Here is a 25,968-nt window from a genome sequence, read left to right on the forward strand (position 1 = left end):
TAGAGATATATAGAAACATTTATTTCATTGTCATATATTAACATAGGATCTTTTATATGTGGCTAAAATGTGATTATTCGCTAGAAAAATGGTTCTGTTGTATAGCAAAGCACATTACAAAAGTGCTTTGGACTGACACGTCCTCAGTCTGTCTGAGTGTGACTGATTCATATCTGAATCTGCAGGCCGAGACTGGTATTATAAAAACTGAAAGACTTGGCACACTGAGACAAGGCGTGTCCTGTTTTCTCCAACAGTAATGAATAATGCTGGTGTGATTTAGCTTAAAAAAATGCAAATGGAGCTGAGAAAAAAACCTGTGAAAAGTAACAGGGGTCTGGTTTGCAGGAGGAACCACAAACTTCCCTGGGTTTGTTATTGTTCTCATAAAATCTAGAGGACTAACTGTTTAAACAGTTTAACCAGGAACTACTATTAAAACATTAACAGTTAGCTTGAAAAATAGTTTTTTGCTCCACTTAAAATATTCATATGTTGAAAAACAAAATTAAAACCAACACAAAACAATATAGTTTTAAATGTTTAAACATATTTTTGTAATATTGACAATAACAAAAAAACAGTTTGCCTTAATTTGTATATTACATATGATAAAGTAGACACCATTATAAAAAGCTGTTTGTTTGTGGTTCAGCAACAACACAAATCAGACCCAGTATATAATGTTCTTGTTAAAACTCACGTCATGAATAAATGTTGTATAGTAAAAAGTGAAGTCCATTATGAAATCATAACAACTCTCCTCTTTTTTCCCCAAAACCCAAACACACAAACTGTACAGTAAAGTGATGACAAAGAAACAGCGCATCTCAGCGAAGGCTTTGCCAGCCTTCAAGAACTAGTTTGACATTTTTTGGTATATGTGCTTAGTAGCTTTCTTGCTGGGAGTTAGTTGTGAAGTTCGTCCCACTGTAATGTTTGTGAATACAAAATTGGCGCCTGTTAGCATAGCTTAGCATAAAGAGTGGAAACGGGGAAACAGCTCACCTGGCTCTCTCTTACGCTCCGACTACCTACAACTTTATTGCTCACTGCGCCCAGAAAAAAAACAGTTCCAGCCTGTGACTCTCCACAGCGATAAAGGACTCAGCAGAGGATATTTTAAGAGATAGTCTACACTTTTTAGGGTCTGTACACATGCTGCCTTTTAGACACAATGCCCTCGAGGTTCAGAGCAAATACTTTGAGATAAACAACAACAAATCACAGCCAGCAGATATCTTTCCCGTCTTCTGTAAATATCAAGCTCTGATAAACAGGAGGAGAAGTTGATCATTTTAGCGCAGGGCCACGAACAGCTTTAGATCTGTCCCACAGACAATTCTTTAAGCCTAATGTACATCTCAAAAACAACATCTGGGAGACCAGCTCTGCCCGCAGGGTTTCTGGTGGGTGGGCCATAACACTGACTGTTTAGCAACATTAGATGCAACCTGCCTCCATGCTCTTGAACGTCAGCAAAGAGGAAGCACAATAGTTGCACCCAATGCCAAACCTCGCGTTTTCCAGGTGCTTAAAGATGAGGCATGTGTCCCGGCCTTCCTCGAAGAGAAGTTAGATGAGTAGGTAACCAGCGGAGACTCCAGGAAATAAATTCTCCCGGAGGATAAACCGTCCAGTGTTACTGAACATAACCCCCATAACACATCAAGTTGTCATTCTTCCACTTCAGTTTTTTGTCCTCTCTTAAAAATCACAATAAAACTGGCTAACTAGTGAGTTTTAGATATGCTGACAGGTGGATTTTGTTACTTTTGGACAAAACCAGTTTAACAATTTTCTAGTTTCATGTCTTTATACTAAGCTAAGCTAACCAGGTGCTGGTCGTAGCCTCATATTTACTGTACTTACTCTTTACAGCTAAGCCTAAGAGCTAAAATGCCTTTTTTATTTCTAAATATATATATATACATGGCAAAAGTTTCTCTGCATAAGCAGAATTTGTCATTTGCTCATTAGCCATTTGATCGATCGCTCTCAGTAGTTTAACCCTGTCTTTTCAGTAAGTGATTGGCAGGACGAGAGGTAGAGTGCTCAGTGACACTGCTGAAATAAAACTGCCGCGTGGTAGCACCGTATCAGTTTGAAAGCTTTGAGGCAGCCTGTGAGTGAGTCTCAACAGAGACAATACTTGGTTTTATAAGCTCCTTGTTCCACTTGGCCAGCGTTGCAGAATTACTGAATGCCGTACTTTGTCTCCAGCTCCTCAGCTGCCCGTCCCAGGTGCATCTTTCTCAGTTCATCCAACAACTCCTGCAACAAGGGCCAGGGCTGCGTTTTGCCTCGTCCCCCTATACCCGCCTGTGAGCCTCTCTCTGCCCACACCCTCAGCATCTGATAGTGAGCCTCACGGCAGGATCGGTGATCCATCTCTGCTTGTTCGATCTCTGTATCTTTCACACCGAGAGCACGCACCAGCTGCTTCACCTGCAGCACAGGCACCAGATCCAGCACCATGTAGATCAGCTCAGGGACTGCAGGGACTGAAGGGAGGGGAGGGGGTGTTGAGGGAAGAGATAAGAGTTAGTACAATAGTTTTCTGTGTGTTTGAGTGAAAAACAACTGGTCTGTTGGTCAGGAACGTGTGCTGCTATGTGCAGTGTAAAATGCACTCACTCTTGACTTCCAGGGGGACACAGTCAGGCAGATTGGACAGGTCCTGCTCATTCACAGGACTTTGGGGAACAGCTTTAACTTTCAAGTTCTCTGACAGTTCATTTCTGTTGATCAGGACTTGCTATGAGACAAAAGTAGATTAAGTTTTATTGACTGTAAACATACATCCCGCAAAAAAAAAAAAGTGACCACAGACGGTTAGATCAGTGTACCTCGCATGAGTCAGAGGAGATGTCCGATGGTGGGCAGGGTGGATTCAGCAACTTCTTCTGGGTAGACCTTTTTGTGACCATGTGCGTGATGAGAGCCACAACAACCACTAATACCCCAGCCGCAACAACAACTCCAGCGATTATGTTGATAAGATATTTATGTACAACCTCAGGAGCTTCATAAGGATCCGAAGAGGCAGAAAGGGAACAAGACATGAAGAATGGTACACGTTAACGCGCCATAATTATACATGGCATTTACATAACATCACAAGTTCGACTTTAGTTTTGCGATTAGGGAGAAAGTTGTTCACATTTACTAATATTTTTGGACTGTCTTAGAGCATGGGAATAACATGTATGAATTTTAAAAATAGTAGTTCCCCTTTAACACTTCCCAGACCTGGATAAGTGGCAGTTTTTGCTTTTAGTTCACAAAAAGGAAGTGACGCACCTCCTACAAGCCCAATGCATTGTTGCAACAATCCCATTATAAGTTTAAAGTGTCTCTCAACAGCCAGAAATCAAATACAAAAACATTTTCTAACTAAAATGACTGCTTACAGAAGAGCAAAGATTTTGTATTGGCTATTAAGCCCAGTTGTTTTTGTGTACCTGTTTTATAACTAGTATTCTCTTCTATATGCACATTTGTACAACAAAAAACATTTACTTTGCTCTAAATGTATTTGCTTATATAATTTGGTTAAAACAGAAAGTGTATCATATGAAATGTTCTTAGAAATTTAGATATTTACCATTTGAACTTATTGAAATAAAGTTGATGCTTAAATTAATAATTTAGGTGTAATAATTTCTCAAAAAAAAAAACAAAAAACATCTGGTATGTCCACATGCCAGACTGTTGTTCAATTCCTGGTTTCCACCGTCACCACACTTCAGCTGTAGTTACACAACACACACATCATATTGAAACCAGAGACTAACAACACATCTTGTATAATTCAAAGTGCCTGCAAAGAAACTCTTTCAAAAGCTGGTCTGATGATCGTATACCTATCAGAAGTGCTCACCTTTTGTATTATGAGTAGAGGGTGATGCACAGAGGTGTTTGCACTCAGCGGTACAACTGTGAAGAAAAGAGAGGATGTTTCACAACACTGAGGAGGAAGTGGCACCTCTTAGGAGGAAGTGAATAACATGAAGGCCGACACACTTTTTCTGACACCAGCAAATTACTTCAAGCAGGGCTAACACTTTGAATATGACTTAAAGTTAATGTTGTTGAAATTGGTATTTAATGAAAAAATAATTACGCTTCATCTGTCACAGTTACTACTATGTGAATACAGCTATGAATTACTGACAGTTCCTTGTTTTCCCTTTTCATCTGTGACAGTATCTGTGTCTGTCCACCTCCTAAACAACTTACTGAACAATTAATAACTGCATTCTCCACTGAAATCAAATGTATTTGCAGGCTTATGAGAGTTTATTTGTTGCCCTGTTTACATTTTTACTAATAATTCTCTTTTTAAATGCATAATGTAATTTCGTTCTTCTCTAATCAGAAAAATTTTGACCAAATGTAGCTCCTTCAAGAGAATGTTTACTTTAGTTATTCTGTAGATCTTTACCAATGTTTCAACAGTTTGATACAAATGTCTAAAAGATTTATAAATATAGGATCACAAAAGGTATTTTTGTCCAGATATCGAGGGTTCCTCTCTCAGTGAATCAGGCAAACATTGCGTGAATCAGAAGCCCCTGACATTAACAAATGGTCACTTGTTTAGTAAATGTTAAAATGTCATCAACCCAGTTTTAATGTCTTGTAACTTCTCTCTTCTGCTGCCGACAAATGGAAAGACTGACCAAATCCGGAAGTGCGTTGCAAGTTTCAATTCAACAAAACAAGTTCCCTATTGACAACTTTAAATAAAAGCATCCCAAAGGGCAGGATGGGAACAAAGCATGAAGCAAAAGCTCATAGATATTAGGGTACTCACTTCTTGCAGGGTTCGCATTTGCCCTTGACTCTGTGGTATTTATCTGTACATTCACACACAGTGTTTTTCTCCGATGAACCTGTGCACAACAAAAACAACTCTATTTAGACTGACCACAAATGTACTAAACTAGAATTACCACCTCATGGTTGTATGCCTCTGCAAATCCATAAAGTTGCAGTTACAGTTTACATCCATGTCTGTGAAAACATGGATGCTTCACACACATGGCAGCCCGGCAGCACAGAAAATCAATACAATTAGCACAGTGTCAAGGGGGACACCAAAGATTAGTGTCACCAATGCAGGATATGACAAAATGTGTCCCCTTCTGTTTCTCTGTTATGGCTTTGAAAAGTCTTTGTGCAGAATATTATAAAGCTACAGTGAAGTCTACCTTTGATCTTCTGGGTGTAAAAAGTCATGTTGTCATAATTAGCGTGTGAATTCCTGAGTTATGGCCAAAAAAACCTGTTTTGTGAGTCAAAGTGACCTTTAACTATTGACCACCAAATTCTAATCAGTTAATCACGAGTCCAAGTGGAGTTTTGTGCCAAATCTAAAGACATTCCCTTAAAAACTTCTTGAGATACCGTGTTCAGTAGAACGAGACAGACGAGGTCACAGTGACTCTAACATTTGAGCTCTGACCGCCAAAATATAATCAGTTTATCGTTAAGTCCAAAAAGAGATTTGTGCCAAATTTGAAATAATTCCTTCAAGGTATTCTTATGATATGTTGTTCACAAGAATGGGATGTACGAACAACAACCAAAAAACAATGCCTCTGGCTGACGTAAGTGTATATTCCTATAACTATATTTGTATAATTTCTTTCATTCCAAAATCTTAAGACTTACATGACTGTTTTAATTTTTCATCCTTACGACACTGTTTACATCTGAGACACTGGAATGTTTCTGAATCGATGACAGACTTGTAAAAGCCCTCTTCACAGCGACAAATGGCGTTGCGGTCTCTTTCACATGGTGACTCCTCCTCTTCATGCTTTGATGCTGCAGAAAAATTGGCAAGAGAGAAAGTGAACAAAGAAAACCATTACTGATGCAACACTGACAAATCAATGAGGTGACACTGAATCACAAAAAAAGGTAATGTTGCTCTACCTTTGCAGCTTTTGCAACTTCTGCAGGTGGGGGAGGAGTTCATCTGGTCTGTGTATTGTCCATCAGGACACAGTGTGCAATTACTTCTCTCATTCAAAGCGTGACACGTTTCTACGAGCTTAAAACCTGAATAACAAAACCAAGTGAAAACACAGTTAGAATTTTAGTTAGGATGGGTTTAATTGTAGAAGAAGAAATCTGCCTGTGTGATATTATTTCCAATAATAAGCACTGTAAATCATATGTGTTGTGCTGGAGGCCATAAAGTACCTGGAGAGCATTTGTTGCAACAAATTCCCTTGTCATTGGTATATTCCCCAGGTTCACACATCGGCTCCTCTGAAGGTTCTAACAATGCCAGAGTGGGGATGAACATGCACTACAACACAGAATATAGAGAGAAAAGCTTTATTGTCCATCACATGAAGTTTTTGTGTAGTTATACAATTTCAAAGTATTTAGTGAAGCATTTTTTATTTTTTTTCTCACCATAAGCAGCAGTAGTGTGCCAATAGGGGCTTTTTTGATCCATCTTCCTCTGTGCCCAGCTCCCTCCATTATCTTACAGGTTTAAGTCAATCCATCTGAAGCCACCTGCAGGGAGAATAATCTGTAAACACCTCAAACAACCCATGTAAAAGTGATATAACTCACAGGTATTGTGCATACTATTACTGCGTCCAACTTTTGCTGAATGATGGACAGATATGCTCCGAGCCTCCAAAAAAAAAAAATCATCTTGTGATTATTTTAACGGAAATTTCAATATGGGTTGCAATTTTTGTTTCACATCACAACATCACGGATTCATCTATATTGGTTTGTTGTGACATATTTTACAAGCCTTCAGTTAAGACTTAATGTCTTAAATATCCTTGAAAGTACAATGAAATCAACAGTAAGTTATCTTCATCAATATCCTAAGTTTAGAAAAAATGATGGCTTAACGTTATGTTTTTAAAATTGCCACCAAAGTGAAAAGGTTTACAAACAATCATAGACCCAAAGTGCACCTCTCATCTCTAGCACCACCAACAGGTCACAGTTTGTCGTACACTACAGGTCATACCAGGACACGGATTATAATCAGGCTCAACTGTACTTTGACATTAATGCATCATGTGTGTTGATAAGAATCTGGTAACACAATGTGTATCATGATATAAGGGTTATGATTCAGTATTTTTTTGATACTATAATCAAGGCAATATATTTCATTTAACATTATATTTTAGATTCAGTACAGTATACCAAAACATAATATCATGATACGCAGTGTATCGACATAAAGACAGATTTATTTAAAAATTATTAAATACACATAAAAACTTCTACACCTGAAGACAGTTACCACAAACATCTACTACTGTTGGGGATAAAATTACACAATAAAGTCACAGGCTTATTTCCAGTGTGATTCTCTGGGGTCTGGTAAAGTGGAATTAAAAGAGACATAAATGGGAAACACTAGATTATTTTTTTCAAGGTTCCTATTATGAGAGATTATTTGCTAACCACTTCCTCAAAGCTTGCTTAAAATTTCTATCTGCTTCAATCAGTTTCAGAGACGCTGGAGGTTTATTCCATTCAATTGCAAACATATATCAATGCGTGTTTTTGCCCATAAAACATTTGAATCTGAAAAGAATTAAATCTGTTGAAGAAATTTGAGGACATCTTTCTTTACTGTGCAACAGCTTGTCAAAAACACTCATTCATGCAGTCCAACCAATTCATTTTATTACATTCGTGTGCTCAGATGCATTCATGAGTAGACTGTTACTGACATACAAAACTAATGTCCTGTATCTTAATATCATGAAGATTTATTAATTTTGCACTGAAAAATAAAACAAAATACAACCATGTCCAGATTATACTTCTATAGGGCAAATTAACTGCTAATCTCTTTTATAGGTCCCATTAGCCCCGCAGCCTCCCATCCTGCACTCCACTGCCCAACCCCAAGTTTACATTTTGTGTGGTACTTTGCAAAGTACGCTGGGAATGTGCAAAATATACTGTGCGCACAGTAATGAGGGTATCGCAACCAGATTTTGACACAGGGACAAGACAGGGACTAAAGTTCTAAAAATAAAGTACTCACTTTAAAAGTACGCAGGAATTTTCGCTGACTGATTGTAAACAGAATCACCATGTGATGCTTATAGTCTGGCAACCTATCACTACCTTTAATTAAAGTCCTGACCTCACCTGAGCGCTGTGTCCAGGAACTAGGGGTCGACCGATATTGTTTCTTCAGGGACTTAATGTAATTGCATCGGCAATCATTAAAATAAAATGCTGATACAGATAATCGCCAAGTGTCAAATATTGGCCCCAGTAACTGGCCAGGCCGAAAATCTGTCGATCCCTGCTGGGAACGTCCCAAACACAGAAAAATAAGAAGAAAATAAGTAAATATATAGGCAGAGAGCAGAGTCTATGCAGGTAAACACACCACCACACGCCTCTTTTGCACGAGTCTAAATTTTATTATTCAGGAAAATCCTGCACAGTATATCTTGAAGGCCTTTATCGTCTCAGTTGATATTGAGCTTTATCAAATCAATGATTTAAATTACTATTACTACTACAAACCAGTTGACGCACAGTAAACCTGGGGCTTTCAGGGCTCGGGAGTCAGTTGGTAATCCACAGTTGAGTACATCTGAGGCTGAAAACATAAAGTTTTACATCTGATTAAAGCTGAACCGAGTCTAAGAAGCTAAGATGTCCTCAGATGACCAGAGCAACACTTCTGATTTTGGTAATAGCGTGGCCCCTATTACTCAGACACTGACGCAGATTTTAGAGGAACGGAAAAGTTTTCTCTCTACTATTCGTCCAACAATTAACAATGGTATCTGTGAATTTAAGTCCTTTCTGTATAATTTAAGTAATTTAAAATATAAAATCTATCCAAACTACATTAAATAACTCCTGACCTTTGACCTGATTACTTTCAAATGGTCAGTTCACCCAAATTACAAAAGACATATTTTTCAACATACATGGGATCTAACCCATGGACATAGGTTTCATTTCCACATTTGGAGGGACACATATGAAACTGGGGTTTGGGGGAAATTCCCCCAGGAGATTTTGAGTGTCAATCACTTAATTTCCTGTATTCTGATGAATTTGTGTGCATCCATTTCCTTGCCTATTCTGCATCACTTTATGAAGGAAATGTCATGAGTCTCATAAATATATTAGTCTTCTGGAGGAGGTTTTAGATTTACCTGTTGAGGTTTTGAGACACCAATCTCTGAGATTTCTGCTGCCAGCACAATTATATTAAGATCGGGGGTATTTTATTTGAGGTGTTGATTATTAATCAAGCCTGGGTGTTTGAGGCTTCAGTCCCAAATGTTTTATAAATAGCTCCAACTCTAGACATAATAGATAATATATAATATATAATATAAAAGTCCCAGATCTAATAATCTGTTGCTCCATTAATAATAAAATAACAATAATAACATCAATAGCTTTTTCAGTCCATTAGATACATTTTTTTCTGCAATAAAAATGACTGGAGTGAGATGAACAAACTGAAAACGTATTTTATTATATAATAAAATACCCCCCCTCCACTCCCCCCACCCCCTCAAGAAATCATTGAGAAGAATCCCCTGGACCCCTTACTGAGGTTTGGGATGAGCCCCCCAATGTCCACAAATCCTAGAAACGCCCCTGAGGAAACTCTATACTCATTGCTTTGGACAAGTTTTACTCTCTGACAAAGACACAGTCCAAATGAAAACAGCTGAGGGGTCTGAGGATTAATATTATATTGGGGTGTGGGGGCTCAAGTTTCACAGGTGGTTTTCTAAACAAACATGCAGAAAAAACGAAACTATCTGCAGGGTGCATCTGAGGTGAGCAAGAAAGTCTGTAATTCATTTGATTAAAATAAAAAAAAATAAAATAAAAGCAACTGTATTCGATTTGCCAAATATGACATCTGAAATTACCCTTACACTGACATGTAAGGAATTTTATATCAAAGCCAAGTTCCTGCCTAAATTTTATATAGTACATTTAAAGTTATTTAATGTTGTCAAGAATTTGTGAAATGCGTGGATGGATTCTCCTCTCATAAATACAATGTGTTAACGAACCGCAGGAAACAAAAGGCACATAAAAATGAACAAAGATATACTGTGGAACATGTTGTTCGCAGTCTCAAAGTATGAACTGGTCTGCAGCCAGTTTAAAAAACGGCTCTTGCATATTTGTACGCCACTGGTTTGGCAGCTTCGCCCCTCATTTCCCTGTAACACTCAACACAAAGTTCACTCAGCTTACAACTCAAAAAAACTTTCAAAACTCGACCTTACGACTTACGCGTTTACAGATAACTTGGTAAACTATACAAACATTAAAGATTTTATTGTTTTTCTTTCTTGTCTCGTTGGTTTCGGTTAAGTTTCACACCACATAACGCCCACCAAGTCCGATATGAATCGGCGCTTCCCACTGACTGACATGCGATGGTATTTTACCGTCACTTACCTGGAGAATCGCTGTCACCGCGAGGGATTGCTCTTAAACGTCAGCTCCATACATTGACAATAATGTACGTTTAATTTAATTCGTATACTTTTGAAACTAAATCATAGCGACGTGCCGCTGCCCCTCTCTGCTTAGCATGAGCGGAGGCGGCCACAAACGGGAAATAGCTGCGTCACGAGACCATTTCAAGGAATTGTCTGGCAGGAGGCAATGTGTGTAAAAACACACAGAAACAAGCCCGACAGGCAATAATGAGCAATACACACAGGTGAGCGCCTATCAGGTGATTCAGATGCATGACTATAACGGCCGTCTGATTAGACGAGGAAATACGTTCATTTTAATTTATTATTTTTGCAAGATTAAAACCCCCTTCAGCGGTAGCGTTACCTAAATGAAGGACTCCAGTATGTTATTCCCATTACTTAAACAGGTTCAATCAATATGGATGTATATCAGCTAGTCTTTCTCAAAACCAGACACCGGAAACTAGGTCTTAAATCGTGTCATATAGGATAAAGCAAGAGCAGGGGTGTCCAAAGGGGTGCTTAATCTTTCAGTTTATTCAACTTTCCCCATTCCTGAAAGTGGGAAATGTTGCTGTTGACTATGCACGTTTTTGCTGTGGCCATATCTTATACCCAGCAGGAAATGTCTGTTGTTACTGCATCAATCTGTGTAGTTCCTTGTATGTCTGCAAACTGTGTATGACCTGGTTGCTCTCAGTGTCTTCTGTAACATTTTTCCCTATTGATTGTCCATGGAGCAGCTCCATACTTAATTAATGACATCACAAATTTCTAATTTATCACTCTAACTTCAGGATTTGGGCTATGAAAATAGGAATATTGGTCTTTTTTCTTTCTAATTTTAGAGTGAGCCTTATCTCAGCCTCTCCTCCATGAGTAGATACATGGCTCCCTCTGAGCGATGATTCGGCTGACGGGTGTAGTTCAGTAGGAAAAAAAAAATAGTTCCTACATGAAACTGCTCACAACAAGGTCTGTGGATTATCTTGAGTAACCGGGTAATGAGTGTCATCTAGTTCCATTATATTGGAGAGAAGGCAGACATCTCTATAGTGAATATCTCCAACACTTAGCAACTCACACCAAAACAATCTAGATCAATAAATAGCACTACAGGTAAGAGGAAAAATAAGTATTTTTCATTTGGGGCCAAACTGTCCCTTTAAAATAAAAAAAAAAAAGCTGTATATTATTTGATATGAAAAGATAAACAATGTACAAATGCTCATGGTATAAAGTGTAAAAAAAATAGATGCAATGTGCAGATATAAAATATGTGGCATTAATGAAACCTATTGAGTCAGATGTGGAGAAACTGTTGTGGAGCAAGTTGAAAAATAATTGTCAAATTGAGTATATTTTAAAGTTTTCAACAGGGGCATTAAAGGACGCTGAAAGATATTCAATAGATGCATTGGATATCTGCATGCATTTCTAACGAAAAGATGGGCCTGTAAACTTTTTTTTTTAAAATCCTCAACTAGTAGGGACTAATAAGATCAGTTAAAATAAGTTGATTTTAAGAAATTTCATTTTAAATCATCATTTAATGTAGAAATTAAAACTATTAAGAGGATAAAATGAAGGGTCAAAGTGAAAATTCAACTTGTAGGTCCATATTTCTGTATAGAGCTTAAATGCAGGCAATATAGTAAGTATAACTTGATGCACTGTAATTAGGGCACTATAATTGGAGTAGGCTGGTACTTTACTCAGCAGGCCAGCAGAGTGTAGCCTCACGAGACTCTGCTGGTTTACAGTACATGAAAGAGCACAGTCAGCAGAGCAAGACAAGTGCTTCCTCAGAAAAACCACATCCCTTCCTTTTTTGTGAGCAAACAAAAATGTGTCTTCATCTCTGTACTCTTCCTCCTCCTCTGCTCTTCCTCTCTCTCTCTCTCTCTCTTTTCTGGCTATGTCTCATGCACACACTCACACCGGCACATTTGCCATAACGTACGGACACTTTGAGGTCTCACACATGCTCGTGCGAACAGTCATTCTAGTTTCATAAAACCTTTGAGGACAGCAGCTCTGAGTCTGCATGTAGATTTTGTGTTTTGAGCCAAGTAAAATATACATTTTGTTTATTATCTATTAAGTTTATCATAGCAACCTTGACATGTTTCTGGCGAGTTCTAACCACCCCTTTCGGTCAAGCATCCTAAAACTGAAACCTCAAGATAAGCATGACCAGGTTTGCTCTAAGTCACTACAGAGTGATTTTAGCTCAGTCATCTCTCTTCCAGTCATCACTGTACTCTGAGTGTTGCAGAGAGCCGACACTGGGGCTGCAGAGGCAGCCCCTTTTATGATCCTCTCCTCAACCTTAGGGCCCATTTCACAGTTGACAGGTCACGTGTTGCGGTCTGGTTTCTGTGAAAAAGTGACAAGGATGGTGAGAAGAGACAACTTAACAGCTAAGTGGTGGACGTGCTGAGATTAAAAAAAGCTGCCACTTAGTGTCTTATTTGGATGTTTCTGAGGTGGAGATGGTTTAAATAAGGAAAATAAACACTTGCTGTTAAGAATACAGATATGACCAAATTTAGTAGCAAACAAATGCCAGTTAGCTTGTAATCACTTGGACAAATAAGTTCTCACACCTGCAAAGTTTCAACTGTATTAGAAGGAATTTCCCAAATACTCTCTCTCTGTTTATTACCAGCAGCATTTTACTGTCCTCTGGACAACTGAAGCCACAGTGGTCAAATAATTATCTTAGTTAACACCCAGACAAAGTAATACACACAGGCAATGCGGTTAGAGGTAATTCAAACAGCATGTAGCTGCATCTGAAGACAGACGTATCAAATGACACACAAGTAGACTAGCTGCCGACGGCAGGGCCCATAAGGTGATGAAGACATTATTTTATTTATTTATTTTTTTTAATTCAATAAAACTACATGAATAAAATGCACTGGACATTCTCAGGGGCTGGGTCATTTCTGTGGGCGGGCCTGGTCAGCACAAAAAAGCAGGCAGGGGCAAACTAAAAACAGGTGAGTTTCACATAATGTCCCCTGGGTAATGCAGTTTATTTTGGGTCGTTATAAGTCATGCAGAGAATCTGACATGGAGTGGGATGAAAAGAGTTCCAGCAGCTTGTAAGAAGTGCAGGTGCACAAAAAAGAGCAAAATGTAGAAGTACCAGAGCTGCATATCGTTGAGTACCAGCCCACTTCAAGAAGTGGTTACCACCAACAGTAATGGAAATTGCAAACGGTGGACTATGGAAACACCAACAATAATACCACTTAGCACTTTGATTTTCATATTCATGATAAAATGATTGATGTAACTTTTAGTATTACCTTTACATTTGGTATTTTTGATCAGAATCTCTTTTAACTGCTCACTTCTGTGTGTCATAAAGTTGCAGAGCAGCTCATCAGCATAATATAGTTTCTTGGAACAATGTTTATTTCCTCAACAGTTTTCTGTAAGTGCAACAGGACGACTCAGAGGCAAATGAGTGTTGTTTGATATTTCACTGAAATAACCTTGTCATCCGAGTCTAAGAAGAGAGACAGATGTAAGAAAGAGAAAGATAGAGATAGAAAATCTTTGCAACCAAAAGACTGATTTTGGATGAAACGAGAGAGATGGTGCCTATGGAAAAAATGTGGAGGCTGGTGGAGGGCATGTTTTTGCACACAGACTGAGCCAAGGGGGTCGCAGCAATAGACAGAGACAGGATGAGCAAACAGGGCAAAGAGATTTCAAAAGACACAGTCAAGATGTCAGGCTTTCAGAATGAGTCATCACTGACATTTTATGAATAGTCCCCTGATACACTTCTGGTCCCCTGCTCAGTCTCACACTCAGAGGGTCCCAGGTTACATCTCACCTCACGTTCTCATCCACGGTAAGTAAAGACTGTAAGCATTAGCTGTCAAAAAAAGCTGTGATAAAAGCTTCCTGTACTCTCCTGTGAAGTTAGAGAGATGTTTGTATTAGTGCAAGGCTGACTTTATCTTTTAGTGTTATCTGGAAAGTGTGTGTACAACGTATTGTGTAACTTCAGTGCCAAATTCTGATAGCAATGACTTGTGTGAATAAAAAAAAAGTGCTAGATATTTGTCATTTTTGTCATTTTTAAGAGGATGCCTGTCATTCACTCTGTTAGTTTGTGAATATATCTGATCCACCTCTTCCTCCTGCTCATCCTCCTCCTATTTGTACTCTCTCTCCACCTCTTCTTCTTCCCAGATGCAGCCACTCTGTGCTTTTACCTTCCTGTGCACACTGTCTCTCTTCTCTCCTGTGCTTTCTTTGAACTGCAGTGGCACACAATATCCCTGGCCAATTGAGACACCCCGCTTATGCTGTGACATGTGCCCACCAGGTACCAGTAACATCTTATTTAACTTATTTTACATCTTGATAGAGTTCATAGTTTTGCTGCTAACGGGTCAAACATGTAAAGTCTATGTGTATATTCCAGGTCAGTTTATAGAGAGGCGTTCAGACAACACTTGTGACCATAGGTGTAAACCTTGCGAGGGTAACCGGTTCATCGAAAACTACAACGAAGAATTGACCTGCGAAGTTTGTGACAACTGTGATAAACGTGAGTAATCTCACATCTTTTTTTTTCTCTTGAGTGAGACCTGAATTGTGTGAAAATCCTTTGTAGAGAAACAGCCAATGACAGCAATGATACCATAATGGTTTATATGGTAGTGTTTATATAAAGTGTTTTTTAGATGTCGGTCAGCGGGCCCCCAGTTTGGAGAATTTTCGCTGCTTTACCTTGCTGTCAAATAGCCCTTTCTAGTGGGAGACTGAAGCTCTTATCTATCCTCTTTTGAAAGTTACCAGACTCATTTGAAATTTTATCTCACGGAACATGAGAGTTGCTTGTCTACCGCTGCCTCAGTCTCAGTGTTTTTTGTTAACGTTCGACTTTGGTATTTTAAAGGGTTAGCTCAGATTCACCAAAGTCACACAATGACACAAACAAGTAATCCATCAAGGCAGCGGTAGAACAGCAGCTCCCGTGTTCTGTGAGGTAAAATGAAATGAAAAGGAGTCCGGTGGCCTTGAAGAGAGCAAAAACGTATAAAACGGCTTCAGTTCCCTGTTAGAAAGCGCTGTCTGACAGTAAGGTAAAGCAGTGTCATTTTAGGTGGGTGTTTTTTAAGTGGCTGAAATATATTTTGCTGCTACCACCATCTACAGCAGTATACTTAGCTTGTACTCTCGCCTGCTTCCAGAAACTGGGGGCTTGCTGGCTGCCATGTACTGTAGATCAGGGATACGCAACTTGCTCCACTTGTGGGACACTTTTTCAAAATAACAGAGGCTAGCATACAGTTAATTAACTCACATTAATAATATTTATTAGATGAAATGAATAAACAAGTCAAATCCAGTCACAGCAGCCCCACACAGATCAGATGTACACAGGGGTGTTTCCAGGATTTAACTTAGCACCGGATCTTGGATCTTTCCCTTTTCTTGATAAAGAAGCTATATTTTGATGCTTTTTCATGAACTCTGGCACCTTATTTACATTTTAAGTACAATATAATTTATTTTATTTTTTTAAACATTGTAATTAGAATTAGAAAACGATCGGCAGGCCTGTTTGTCTGCCAGATTTGGTCCATGAGCATCAGTTAAGTATCACTTCTGTAGGTAATACACTACCATTATAAGTTTGGAAGTACCTTATAAACCCAACTTCAGAAGATTCGAACTATCCCTTTAACTGGCTGAATTCTTTCAGGAGATTTGAACCATTCTTTTCTTTGGCTCTCTGATCTCAACCTAGGAAACAGTAAATAAATAATAATATGGTTAACAGACCGTATCATTATAACATATGCAGGATGAAGAAGCTGAATGCTAGAAATCTTGGACCTCAAACACCAACAGAGCATCAGATGCAATGTGGACTGGTTTTGATTTAAAGTAATTAAATATTACGATAGAAATATCTGTCATCGCCCTCATATGAAACATTGTGATTCAGTGTTTGTTGTGTGTGTGTGTGTGTCATGTCGCCTGAACATGATACATGACACGAGTGATTCATCACTTCTCAGGAGTCCTGACCGGTCCAGTCACAAAACAAAACTATGAACAAGTCGGCTCTTCACTGTTACTCAACTCTGTCTGTGTAACATGATTTCAGAGAAGTTTGCCCATAGAGTCCTCAGGTCACACATGCAAGGGGATTTCCCATTTTTGTGTGTCATGGTGGGATACAGTCAGAGAGAGATTAAAAGCAGGAGGGGGAAGTGGGGTCTGAGAAACCCTCTGTGAACCAGCTCAGAGGGTGGGATTCTGAACGGGTATCAACAGCACCAGCATCAGCGGGTCGGGGGGGGGTAGACCATCATCATGTCAGTGGAAAAAAGAGAAGAACACAGAAAAGTCACAGGTGAGCAAAAAACAGCCTGTTGTGCTTATTTTTAAATGTCACTGTGGAAAATGAAAAAGGGAGAAAACATAGAAGTCTGTTATTCTCAGTCTGAATTTTGACTTGACTTTTACATGTGCACCAAGACGCTCTCTCTACATATCATAGAGACATTATCAAGAGTTACAGTGCAGCTGTAAACAAACCTTTTATAGTCTGACATAATATCACTCGGCAGGGGGGGGTGAAGGTGGGTGTTCAAAATGTCATAAACACAATCCCACACACATCTGGGCTTTATGCCAATTAATGGCTATGGAAACTAATTCAGGTGGAAATGATTCAACCCACACATAAATGTCAGACACTTTTCTTGCAATAAAACAGCGTTGATATATATTTGATTATACTTTGATTAAAAGGGCATTAAAGGGCAATTTGCGCATTTTTAAATCTGAACTCTTTTTCCCCCATACTTTTATGTCTAAGTGACTGATATCAGCAAAAAATGTTGAAATCGGTCCACTATTGAGAGAAGAGGGCTGCAGCCTGATGCGTAACACTGGCAATGTAATCTAACGGGGCAATTGTGCACTGTCACTGTATGTTGATTAAAAATGGTTATTTTTTCAGATTGTTTTCAGATTGTTTTGTTTTCAGATTATCATAGGTGTGTTTTCAGATTATCATAGGTGTTTCTTTTCCTTACGCTTGATCTGGTCTGTTTCTTGCTGTGCCCAAGTCTTGCTGAAGGAAAAGTCTCTATTGCACCTTCTAAACAAATAGCCACCCACAGACGCCATAGACTTGATTGACTCATTGTCTCTGGTTTGAACACATAGTTTTGTCTGATCATCCAGGGAGCTTTGGGTGTTTTTAGAGTTGGTTGATTTGAAGGATGCATGGAGAGTTGCTGGGTGAAACTATAAACTGATTTGTCTAAATGTTGCATCAAAATCAAAACCCCAAACAAACTTTACCCCCAAAATAAACAGGCCTTTACAAAAAAACAAAGTTCAAATCAGCTGGGTAATAGACAAATTCAATGAACAATAAATTAAGATTAACCAAACACATGGGGGTTGAAGACTGTGTCCTCTTAGTATCTTCCACTGTTGACTGATTACATCTGCCTTTAATAAGAGGATCCTGAGATGTTTGTTCAGGTGAGGCATTTAAGTGACTCAAAAACAGTCACTCCAACAGTCTTGTTCTCTCACGAGATTTATACTCCAGCTCACATAAATAAGGGTGGCCATCAAATTCAAAGGTTTTATCTGCATTTTCGACAACAGCTAAATAATCATCCATGACTTAAAAATCGTGAAATCTCCAAACAAGACTTCTTCTTGAATGAAACTTAACTTAACTTATATAGCACCTTTCATACAAACGAGTAGCCCAAAATGCTTCACATAGCAAAACTGAAACAACGCAAACACAATATGAAGGATAACATACACCATTCAAAACACAAAGTTAAAAATATATTAACTATATGCACGAAGTTGTAGCAACAAAGACAACAATAAAACCTTTTTTTTTTATCAAGAAAAGATTAAAAAAGAAATAAGATAAACAGCAGGAATAAAATAAAGTAGAAATCAAATATTAAAACTTACAATTAAGACTGTAATGTTACTCTAGAACAAAAGGCAGATTAAAAAGGTTTTAGATGCAATGGTAAACAGACTGCATCAAGCATAAGATATAAAAGGCACTCCAGACACATAACAATCAGAACCTGTCTGGTAAAAAATAACCTATTTTAATAGACATAAAATTGCTCCATCTGGTTACACTAAGGATGTTGCGTGGTTGCAGCCCTGTCTCTCATTACTGGACTAATTTAAAAAAAATGTGTTGGTATTAGTCACTTAGACACACTAATGTGGGAAAATAGGATCCTGGTAATGCTGATGTTTCTCTTTAACAATTTGCAAGGAGTTTGATGTGCAAACAAAGTTTCAAAGGGGCCTCACATGTTTTACACTAATCTTTTCCTACAGTGTTAAAATTTCAACTCTTAAATCTACTCTAATGGCTTCAGTTTCGTACATATCTACTGCTTTAAATCTGCTGTCAACTTTTACTTTTACACTCAATTCAGTCTTCTTCAGTAACATTAATTTAAAAGCTCCAGATGCACCTCTTTGAGGTGATATGTGACCTCCCACCTGCAAAGAGTTTGATTAACTGTTTCAAAACATCACATTTAAATGCTGCTTGTAAAGACATCTAGTTGTCATTACTGGGAAACAGTGGAGTATAATCAAGACTAGAAATGGATTGAAGATAATACCTGGTTCAACATGTGAACTTTGGTTGCATCAGTTTCAGAATTCAACCACAAAGATCTGAAGATCTATCTGAACTGTGACCCTAAATGACACAAAATGACAACTATTATGATGATGTTTTGTAATGACTATGGCCCTATCAGACTCAGAGTAGTAGTTCTTTTTTTTGTTAATTTTGCAAATTGACGTACGCAACTTAAAACAGTTTCATCAAAGTGAAATACTGCTTTCACTGAAAAACAACAGTTGCATCTGTCTCTAAAGAACAGGTAATAATGTGAAAATATAACCATCTGGTGACATAAAACCAGAATCTTTACCTGCCATGTCTGGTTTGTGAGTCATTTCTCATTTTCCAACTTATGTCATGTTTCAGAGGCAAACTTTGTGTATTAGTGTGTGTGTTCGTCATACAAGTTAATACACTAAGAATTAGTATTATACTCTATGTTTTAATGACACAGTTGTTTTGTGTATTTTTTATCTTACAGCAAACATGGTGTATAAGTCAAACTGCAGTACCATTCGCAACACTGTGTGCGGATGTAAAGCTGGATACAGATGCGGAGACAAACCCTGCACACACTGTGTGCCAACACAAATCTTATTCATCAGTTCTACACTCCCTCCATCCACTACAGGTACCTGAGAGTCAGCTGCAGCATTACATTAAAAGTGAAAATCTAATAAAGGAAGTCATTTTCTCTGGCAGACTTTTCTATCATTGGGCACATTCAACTAAACTTTCAGACAGATGTTTGAAAAACACAAAATCGTCATATAAAAGCAAATCTGACACTTAAACAAATTCTACTGAAAACACTAGGGAAGCGCTCCCAAGCGCCGTGCAACCGCTTTTCTGCTGAGGAAAAACACTCGCCGGATACAGGTCCTAATTGATTTCTTCTATGCCCATTTTTGTGGGACATAATAATTTGTTACTTCTGTTTCATCTTGTAGTGCCCCAGCAGCTCCATAAAAAGTTGGTCTTTGTTCTTTTAAGACCCTCAGATTTCCTTGACACATCCCTGTTTATCACTGCTTTTTAACAGCAACCCTGTCAACATGTTGCTCTGTAGCACTACAGGGAGCACTGTAACCACTGGACTGCTACTCAAATTCAGCTGAAACAGTTACCTGCTGATGTAACAACTAAATGATTAAAGCTAACACAAATAAATCAGATTACACTGATGTCGATAAAGTATTTTACATGTTCTGACCTCAGTTAGCGGCTGTTTGTTTACTCTGCAGTAACCATGGAGTCAGTTCACACGCACAAGGTGACATGAGTTAATTATAAACCGTGTTGTGGGGTTAGAAATCCGTACTTCCTGACTAGAGTCAGTAAGACACATCAAAGCGAGCTCACTGGCAAACCTGAACAATTAATAGCTCAATATTTCCATTGCCCTATTAAATGAGTCTTCACTGATTTGATAAATTGGGGTTTTTTTATCTCCTCCCCTCCAGCCCCGAAACCTGAACCCCTCACCACACTCTGGCAACCTTCTCAACCACTCAGAGGTAAAGTAAGACATCACTTCGGACTGTGCCAATATAAAGAAAGAACTTTCTCAAACGGGTGTTCATGTAAATCTAAAAATGTGTCTCTTATACTATTACAGATACAGTGTGGTTCCTGGTAATAATTGCCCTCCTGTGTGCGGGAATTGCACTAGTTGTTGCAACAAAAATCAAGCCCTTTCTGCGCTGGATCAAATCCAAGCACGGTTAGTGGATTATTATGAAGCAGAAAACCCTGCAGCTATATACAAACACAGGAAGTACACCGAGCATTTTAACATTTTATATTGTGCATGAACTTATGTTGAGGTTTTTTTTTTTTTGTGATCTAAAAGGATTATTACCTTATATTGCAATTTCAAATGCTTGCCTTATTCTATCGTTGCTCAGGCTACTTTTTGACTGAAGAAACTGAACCTTCACCAAGATACTCTGAGAACGAAGAAGTATCCACACCTGTCCAGGAAGGTTTAGGGAAATGTGACCAATGTGATGTATGAGATTTTGGAGCCTGAATTTGTATAAGCAAGAATTTGACAGGCGGAAATTCAGTGCAAAACATCTCGCTGTTTTGGACATTTATGAGAAAAGAGAACAGTTGACCTGCACGGATGGATGGAATGACCGAAAGTTCGACTCAAGACTGATGCTGTTTTAACGACTGTTTGACATCTGTGACATTAAGATGATAAAAGTGTAAAAACAGCCAATCTGGAAGATACCGAGTGTGACACTGATGGTTATACATGAGTTAGAAATTGTACAGTGTGTTTGCTAAACAGTGGTATGTACTATGTTACACAAAAGTTAAAGATATTTCACATCTTTATGTTTCAGCCCGGTCTCATAGAAATATGAAAACTGGACACCAACTCTTAACATGGTGGTGGGTATGAAATGTGTTAAAATAACATGCTGGCAACACATGAGCAATGCCAGTGAGGTTTTTTTGTCATGATGGACACATGAATTACATATAAAGAGCAAGAAATCTGGCATGGTGAGCATGAGGGGTGGTGGAACGGTCAAGCAAACAAGGACTTTTAACCCGACTTGCATGTGAAACCAAAAGTCAAAATAGTTACATGACTTTACGGACATAACAAAACAATGTAAAGTACTTTACATAGGTACACAATGTAACTATGCAAAGTACATAAAACAATGTCACTTGCCTCCTGTTCAAGCATTTTTCTTTAAGCCAAGTGTTTTTCCCTCCCTAAATCTAGCCAACCTGCAATCATTTCACAACCTAAACCACATTAACAACATGTTTGAAACTGTGACAGATCTCATTGGACTTGGCACTGGCATTGTTTTAAGGTTGCCAGCATGTAATTTTAACACATGTTTTTGCCTACTGCCACGTAATGCATTTTTAAAGGAGCAGTGTGTCAGATTTATAGGACTCCCCCAAAATCCTACACATGGACCTGAAAGAGGTTGTGTCTATTTCACATATTTCTGTGAGACTGTGTTGTACATTTATGTACATTTTTATGTATAAACAGACTTTTTGAAATATGCTTACTATATGTGATTGTTTTTAAGTTGCATACATCCCTACTTTTTCTTTGTTTTAAATACAATTTTATTGCAATAAAAATGGCTAATATTTATGCAAAACAGGAAACATTCAGGTGTAATACTTTATAGGGAACTGCCAGAGCTTATTAAAGAGTATTTACATGACATTTTAAATTATAACTTACTGAGGAGATCACCCTCCAGCTGTTCCAGCTGTGCATTGACCACAAGCTGTCATGGAGCATGCAGATAAAATGTCTCTGTGGAGCACTGAGATCCCTTCACAGTTTGCCAGAGGGAGGTGGATTTACCCCACATTCATCTTTGGTTTCACAGTTTTATGCATCCTTCCATTAAAAGAATGCCTTTAGGATCAGTCTGGATGCCAGCGGCCATAACTACCAACACAAATCTCCAGGGATTTTTAGTATGCATCACAGTGCCTCCTCTTTGGACACGTGGCAGTCTTTCCCCTGCTCCTGAGAGGGAAAGAAAATGCTGTCAATTTCTCCACTCCTTTCCTCTTCAGAGAGATGAATACTGGGAGAGGACGTGGGATGAAACACAGGACAGTCTCTCTCATCTTCACTGATCACTCTCTCAGGTTTCTTCCCACATTCAACTGTTGGATCAACCTGGCTTGTAAATTGACCGAGCAAGCTGAAGACGACCGTTCCTGGATTGTGGACGTGGACTGGACCTACAGAGACCAAAACAAGCAAACAGGGCACTTAAAGAAAAGTTTAATAGACCCGTTGAAGTACATTAACATGCAGACAACAAAGTACAACTCATAACAGTAACACAGCTGCATCTTTACATGTTTTAGATCTTAATGACTCCACAAAGTGAGTCAAGTATTTCTTCATTTCAATCATCAGTACCCAGATTGGCTGCTGAGAGGCACGGCGACTGCTGTTTTGCACTGAATGAGTCTCTGGGGAGCTGATGAGATGACTCCTTCGGCTTGTGAGAAGCAACTCTTATTTCCTAAAAAAAGCACACGTCCATCAGTGAGAGGCAAACAATAGTGAAGTGATGCTATATATGTAGATAGTACATGATAAAAGGTGAGTAAATCAGCTACTCACCTTATTGCATAAATTTGAAATAGCTGAAAAACAACAGATGAATAAATAAGTACAAGAAAGACAGTTTCTTCACACATCCAACAATGATGGATCATGTTTTACAGATAGCCCTGGATCTAAATATATAGGCCGGGCCTAAATGCATTTTAAGAAAAGATAATAATTTATTTTTTTAAATCCCCAGATCGAATAATTTATCACTCCATTCATATTTGTACTTCCAACCACTGTTAACATGGATACATACATTTAACCTTTTTTTCAACTCTAGTCAGTATTTTTTTAATGACAGCAGTTGTAAAGTACTCTATGCTTAATACTTATTACCAACAGCTTCTAATATTTTCTCATCACAATTCATAATTAATCTGCTAAATTTAAAAAAAGTTTTTAAGGGTAAATAAAGTGCCAGAGTGCATAAAAAAGCATTAAAAAAAAGAAAAATCCCCCCTTCTGCGGTTCAGGCTGAGCTCCCAGTGTCCTCAAATCCTAAAAACAGCCCTGTGTATATGATTTACAAAGCAAATAACTCTCTACAAGCTAATAATGTATTTCTGATCATAGTTGCTCTCTCATTATGGTCATCAAAGGCTTTCAGTAAACAGTTTGTTGTTTTGCAGAACAGATGTGAACAAAAGTTTCAAGAGTTTAATTAATTAATTAAATGTGGAGTTATAATTCTGGAGTCATAATTCTGGAGACAGACTGTTGACGTCTGAACTTAACACCAAAACAAATACACCTCTCTTTTCAGGGCTCCGTTAGAAGCTCTGTTTAACAGTCTTCCTCACTCCCACTGCTTTCCTCCTGCACAGACATGACCTTTCCTCTGTCCTGTGCACGAGCACAGCATGATAGTGTTGTGTCTCTCATCTAAGTCACGCTTTTTCCCCCTAACATAGTCACGCCTGTATGAACACACAGAACAGATAGTATGCAGACTATAAGGAAATATTTGCTGAATGTGACAAAAAGTGTACTGGAGTGGAATCAGAGACTGAAGACTGAACCTGCCCTGGATGCATGGGCGGATTATGAAACAATGGGGCCCTGGGCACACATATGTAAAAGGCCCCACCATCTCAAGAAACACAGAGTTTGTGGTAGTTTTGCCTCTTTTCTGTGGTTGGTTTGTGTCTCAGTGTAGTCATTGAGCATTTTTTGTGTCTTTTTTGGTCATCTTAAGTTTCTCTATAGTCATTTTGTGTCTCTTTGTTGTTCCTTTAAATCTTTTTGTCATCATTTTGAGTCTCCTTGTGGTTGGTATGTGTCTCTATTAAAGTGACATTTTGTAGGTGAGGGTTGGTTGGGCCTGTGCCTGGTAGGCCCCTTCAATAATCCATCCATGCTTGGATGTAAACACCATCCTACCTTGCTTGAAACATGTTTCATCTCCAGGACGACGAACAAAGAACAGGATCACAAGAGCCATGCATCCCACAGCAACCACTGGACACAAGATGACTACCAACTGAGCACTCCTCTTGTCTGAGAGAAAGAAACTAGAGTTTACAGCCATGCTAGTGTCTCTCTGAGGATGTACTCAGGCACAGAAGCTAAATGCTAACACGCTTGCACAGTCCAATTGAAAATGTTAGCATTGTACATTTCTGCAAATCAGGGATATGTAATGCACATATCATATCAGCGTTTCTGAAGCCACGAAGTATATGAGCTCATTTTGCACTTGAGGATGCCTGCCAAGCTGCAGATCACTCTCCAAGACCAACAAAAAACAAAACTGGTTGTGTTTTAACAAATCATTGCTGTGTTTGCAGCGCTTTGCATAATATTGGCATTTTTAGAAACTTGCTGCCGTGTTGTCTGCAGCACAGATTGTGCCCTATAAACCAGGTATTTTGAGCCAAAACATGATCTTTTCCTCTCCACATCCTCTTCTCGCACTCACCTGCTATGAGATGTGTGCTATTTCCTGCCTTTGGGACTGACTGAGTGCCACACCTGGGTGAGATAAGAGTGAAGTGTTGAATATCTCAGGTATTTCAAACATGTGACGCCATGAACAAGGACAGTCTCCAATATTGGTAATATCCATACCAAACACTAAAATAATCTTAATGTAACTACACTGTAACTCTGAGAGCATTTAATGTACAGATTTGGATTTTATGTGAATCTAAAGTTTTAAAACTCCACTTTGAGATGAATTTATTATGTACTGTATCAAGGGAAACACAGGACTTACTTGGGAAACTGGCAAGGTTTGGCGGAAGTGCTGCTATGTCCTGGGGAAGCTGAGGAAGGTATGTGTTTATCTTTGGCCGGATAAGCTGCTTCTGGAGAACAAAAAAACGTCACAGATTTGGTTTCAAATTTCAGAGGACAAACACAGGACCAAAAGATAGCTGCAGCTTAAATGCAACAAACTGTTCAGATAAACCTGAGAAAACTCTAACAGGCAAAGGCGTAATGCTTTCACTTGGGGAAAAAAATTTCTCTGTTTTTCTGAATTAATGTGATTTTTATCTCAGAATTCTGAGAAAAGTTTTCAGGGGGAAATTTTGCTGTTTTTTTTCCAGATTAAGATAATCTTCATTCAGAAAAAAAGTTGTTTTTCTCAAATGAATGCAGTACGCTTCCCTAATGGACAGCTACATATTGTGGAAAATCAAATATTAGCCATAGAAAATTCA

The 25,968-nt window shown here is 38.5% G+C and overlaps 3 protein-coding genes across 4 annotated transcripts in view; 1 reads left to right on the plus strand and 2 right to left on the minus strand.

Annotated features, from left to right (window-relative positions):
• tnfrsf1a (tumor necrosis factor receptor superfamily, member 1a) lies at positions 1-10,606 on the minus strand. Its single transcript, XM_088084391.1, has 10 exons — positions 10,468-10,606; positions 6,436-6,540; positions 6,217-6,325; positions 5,947-6,072; positions 5,680-5,835; positions 4,820-4,898; positions 3,884-3,939; positions 2,850-3,025; positions 2,638-2,758; positions 1-2,504 (listed from the first exon to the last, which is right to left on the minus strand). The coding sequence occupies exons 2-10, from the start codon at positions 6,502-6,504 to the stop codon at positions 2,197-2,199; spliced, it is 1,200 nt and encodes a 399-aa protein (XP_087940517.1). The 5' UTR covers positions 6,505-6,540; positions 10,468-10,606; the 3' UTR covers positions 1-2,196.
• LOC121945295 (tumor necrosis factor receptor superfamily member 5) lies at positions 10,597-21,226 on the plus strand. 2 transcript variants are annotated; one of them, XM_088084392.1, is made up of 7 exons: positions 10,597-10,735; positions 14,712-14,847; positions 14,947-15,072; positions 19,661-19,810; positions 20,643-20,696; positions 20,798-20,902; positions 21,087-21,226. In XM_088084392.1, the coding sequence occupies exons 2-7, from the start codon at positions 14,712-14,714 to the stop codon at positions 21,194-21,196; spliced, it is 681 nt and encodes a 226-aa protein (XP_087940518.1). In that variant the 5' UTR covers positions 10,597-10,735; the 3' UTR covers positions 21,197-21,226. The 2 variants fall into 2 exon arrangements, with proteins under 2 accessions (XP_087940518.1, XP_042345350.2); XM_042489416.2 differs by lacking the exon at positions 10,597-10,735 and adding an exon at positions 13,436-14,367.
• The window catches only part of LOC121945278 (uncharacterized), a 9,314-nt gene continuing 2,947 nt past the window's right edge, over positions 19,602-25,968 (minus strand). Inside the window, exons 6-11 of the mRNA XM_042489394.2 lie at positions 25,521-25,611; positions 25,224-25,276; positions 24,686-24,802; positions 23,315-23,337; positions 23,108-23,213; positions 19,602-22,923 (exon numbers count right to left, since the gene is read on the minus strand). Coding sequence (XP_042345328.2) covers positions 22,658-22,923; positions 23,108-23,213; positions 23,315-23,337; positions 24,686-24,802; positions 25,224-25,276; positions 25,521-25,611 — 656 coding nt within the window. The 3' untranslated portion in view covers positions 19,602-22,657. The remainder of the gene's footprint in view (positions 22,924-23,107; positions 23,214-23,314; positions 23,338-24,685; positions 24,803-25,223; positions 25,277-25,520; positions 25,612-25,968) is intronic.

Source organism: Plectropomus leopardus, chromosome 11, assembly GCF_026936395.1.
Source record: "Plectropomus leopardus strain MGB_pleo_1.0 chromosome 11, ASM2693639v1, whole genome shotgun sequence".
Taxonomy (NCBI): Eukaryota; Metazoa; Chordata; class Actinopteri; order Perciformes; family Serranidae; genus Plectropomus; species Plectropomus leopardus.

Bases quoted from the DNA above. Each gene is read 5' to 3' on its own strand.
- tnfrsf1a (XM_088084391.1), bottom strand. From the start codon at position 6,504: ATGGAGGGAGCTGGGCACAGAGGAAGATGGATCAAAAAAGCCCCTATT. The intron at 5,836-5,946 runs GTAGAGCAACAT...ATTTTTCTGCAG, and splicing joins AAGTTGCAAAAGCTGCAAAG to CATCAAAGCATGAAGAGGAG. The intron at 4,899-5,679 runs GTAAGTCTTAAG...TGTTGTGCACAG, and splicing joins TGAAAAATTAAAACAGTCAT to GTTCATCGGAGAAAAACACT.
- LOC121945295 (XM_088084392.1), top strand. From the start codon at position 14,712: ATGCAGCCACTCTGTGCTTTTACCTTCCTGTGCACACTGTCTCTCTTC. The intron at 15,073-19,660 runs GTGAGTAATCTC...TTTATCTTACAG, and splicing joins TTGTGACAACTGTGATAAAC to CAAACATGGTGTATAAGTCA. The intron at 20,697-20,797 runs GTAAAGTAAGAC...ATACTATTACAG, and splicing joins ACCTTCTCAACCACTCAGAG to ATACAGTGTGGTTCCTGGTA.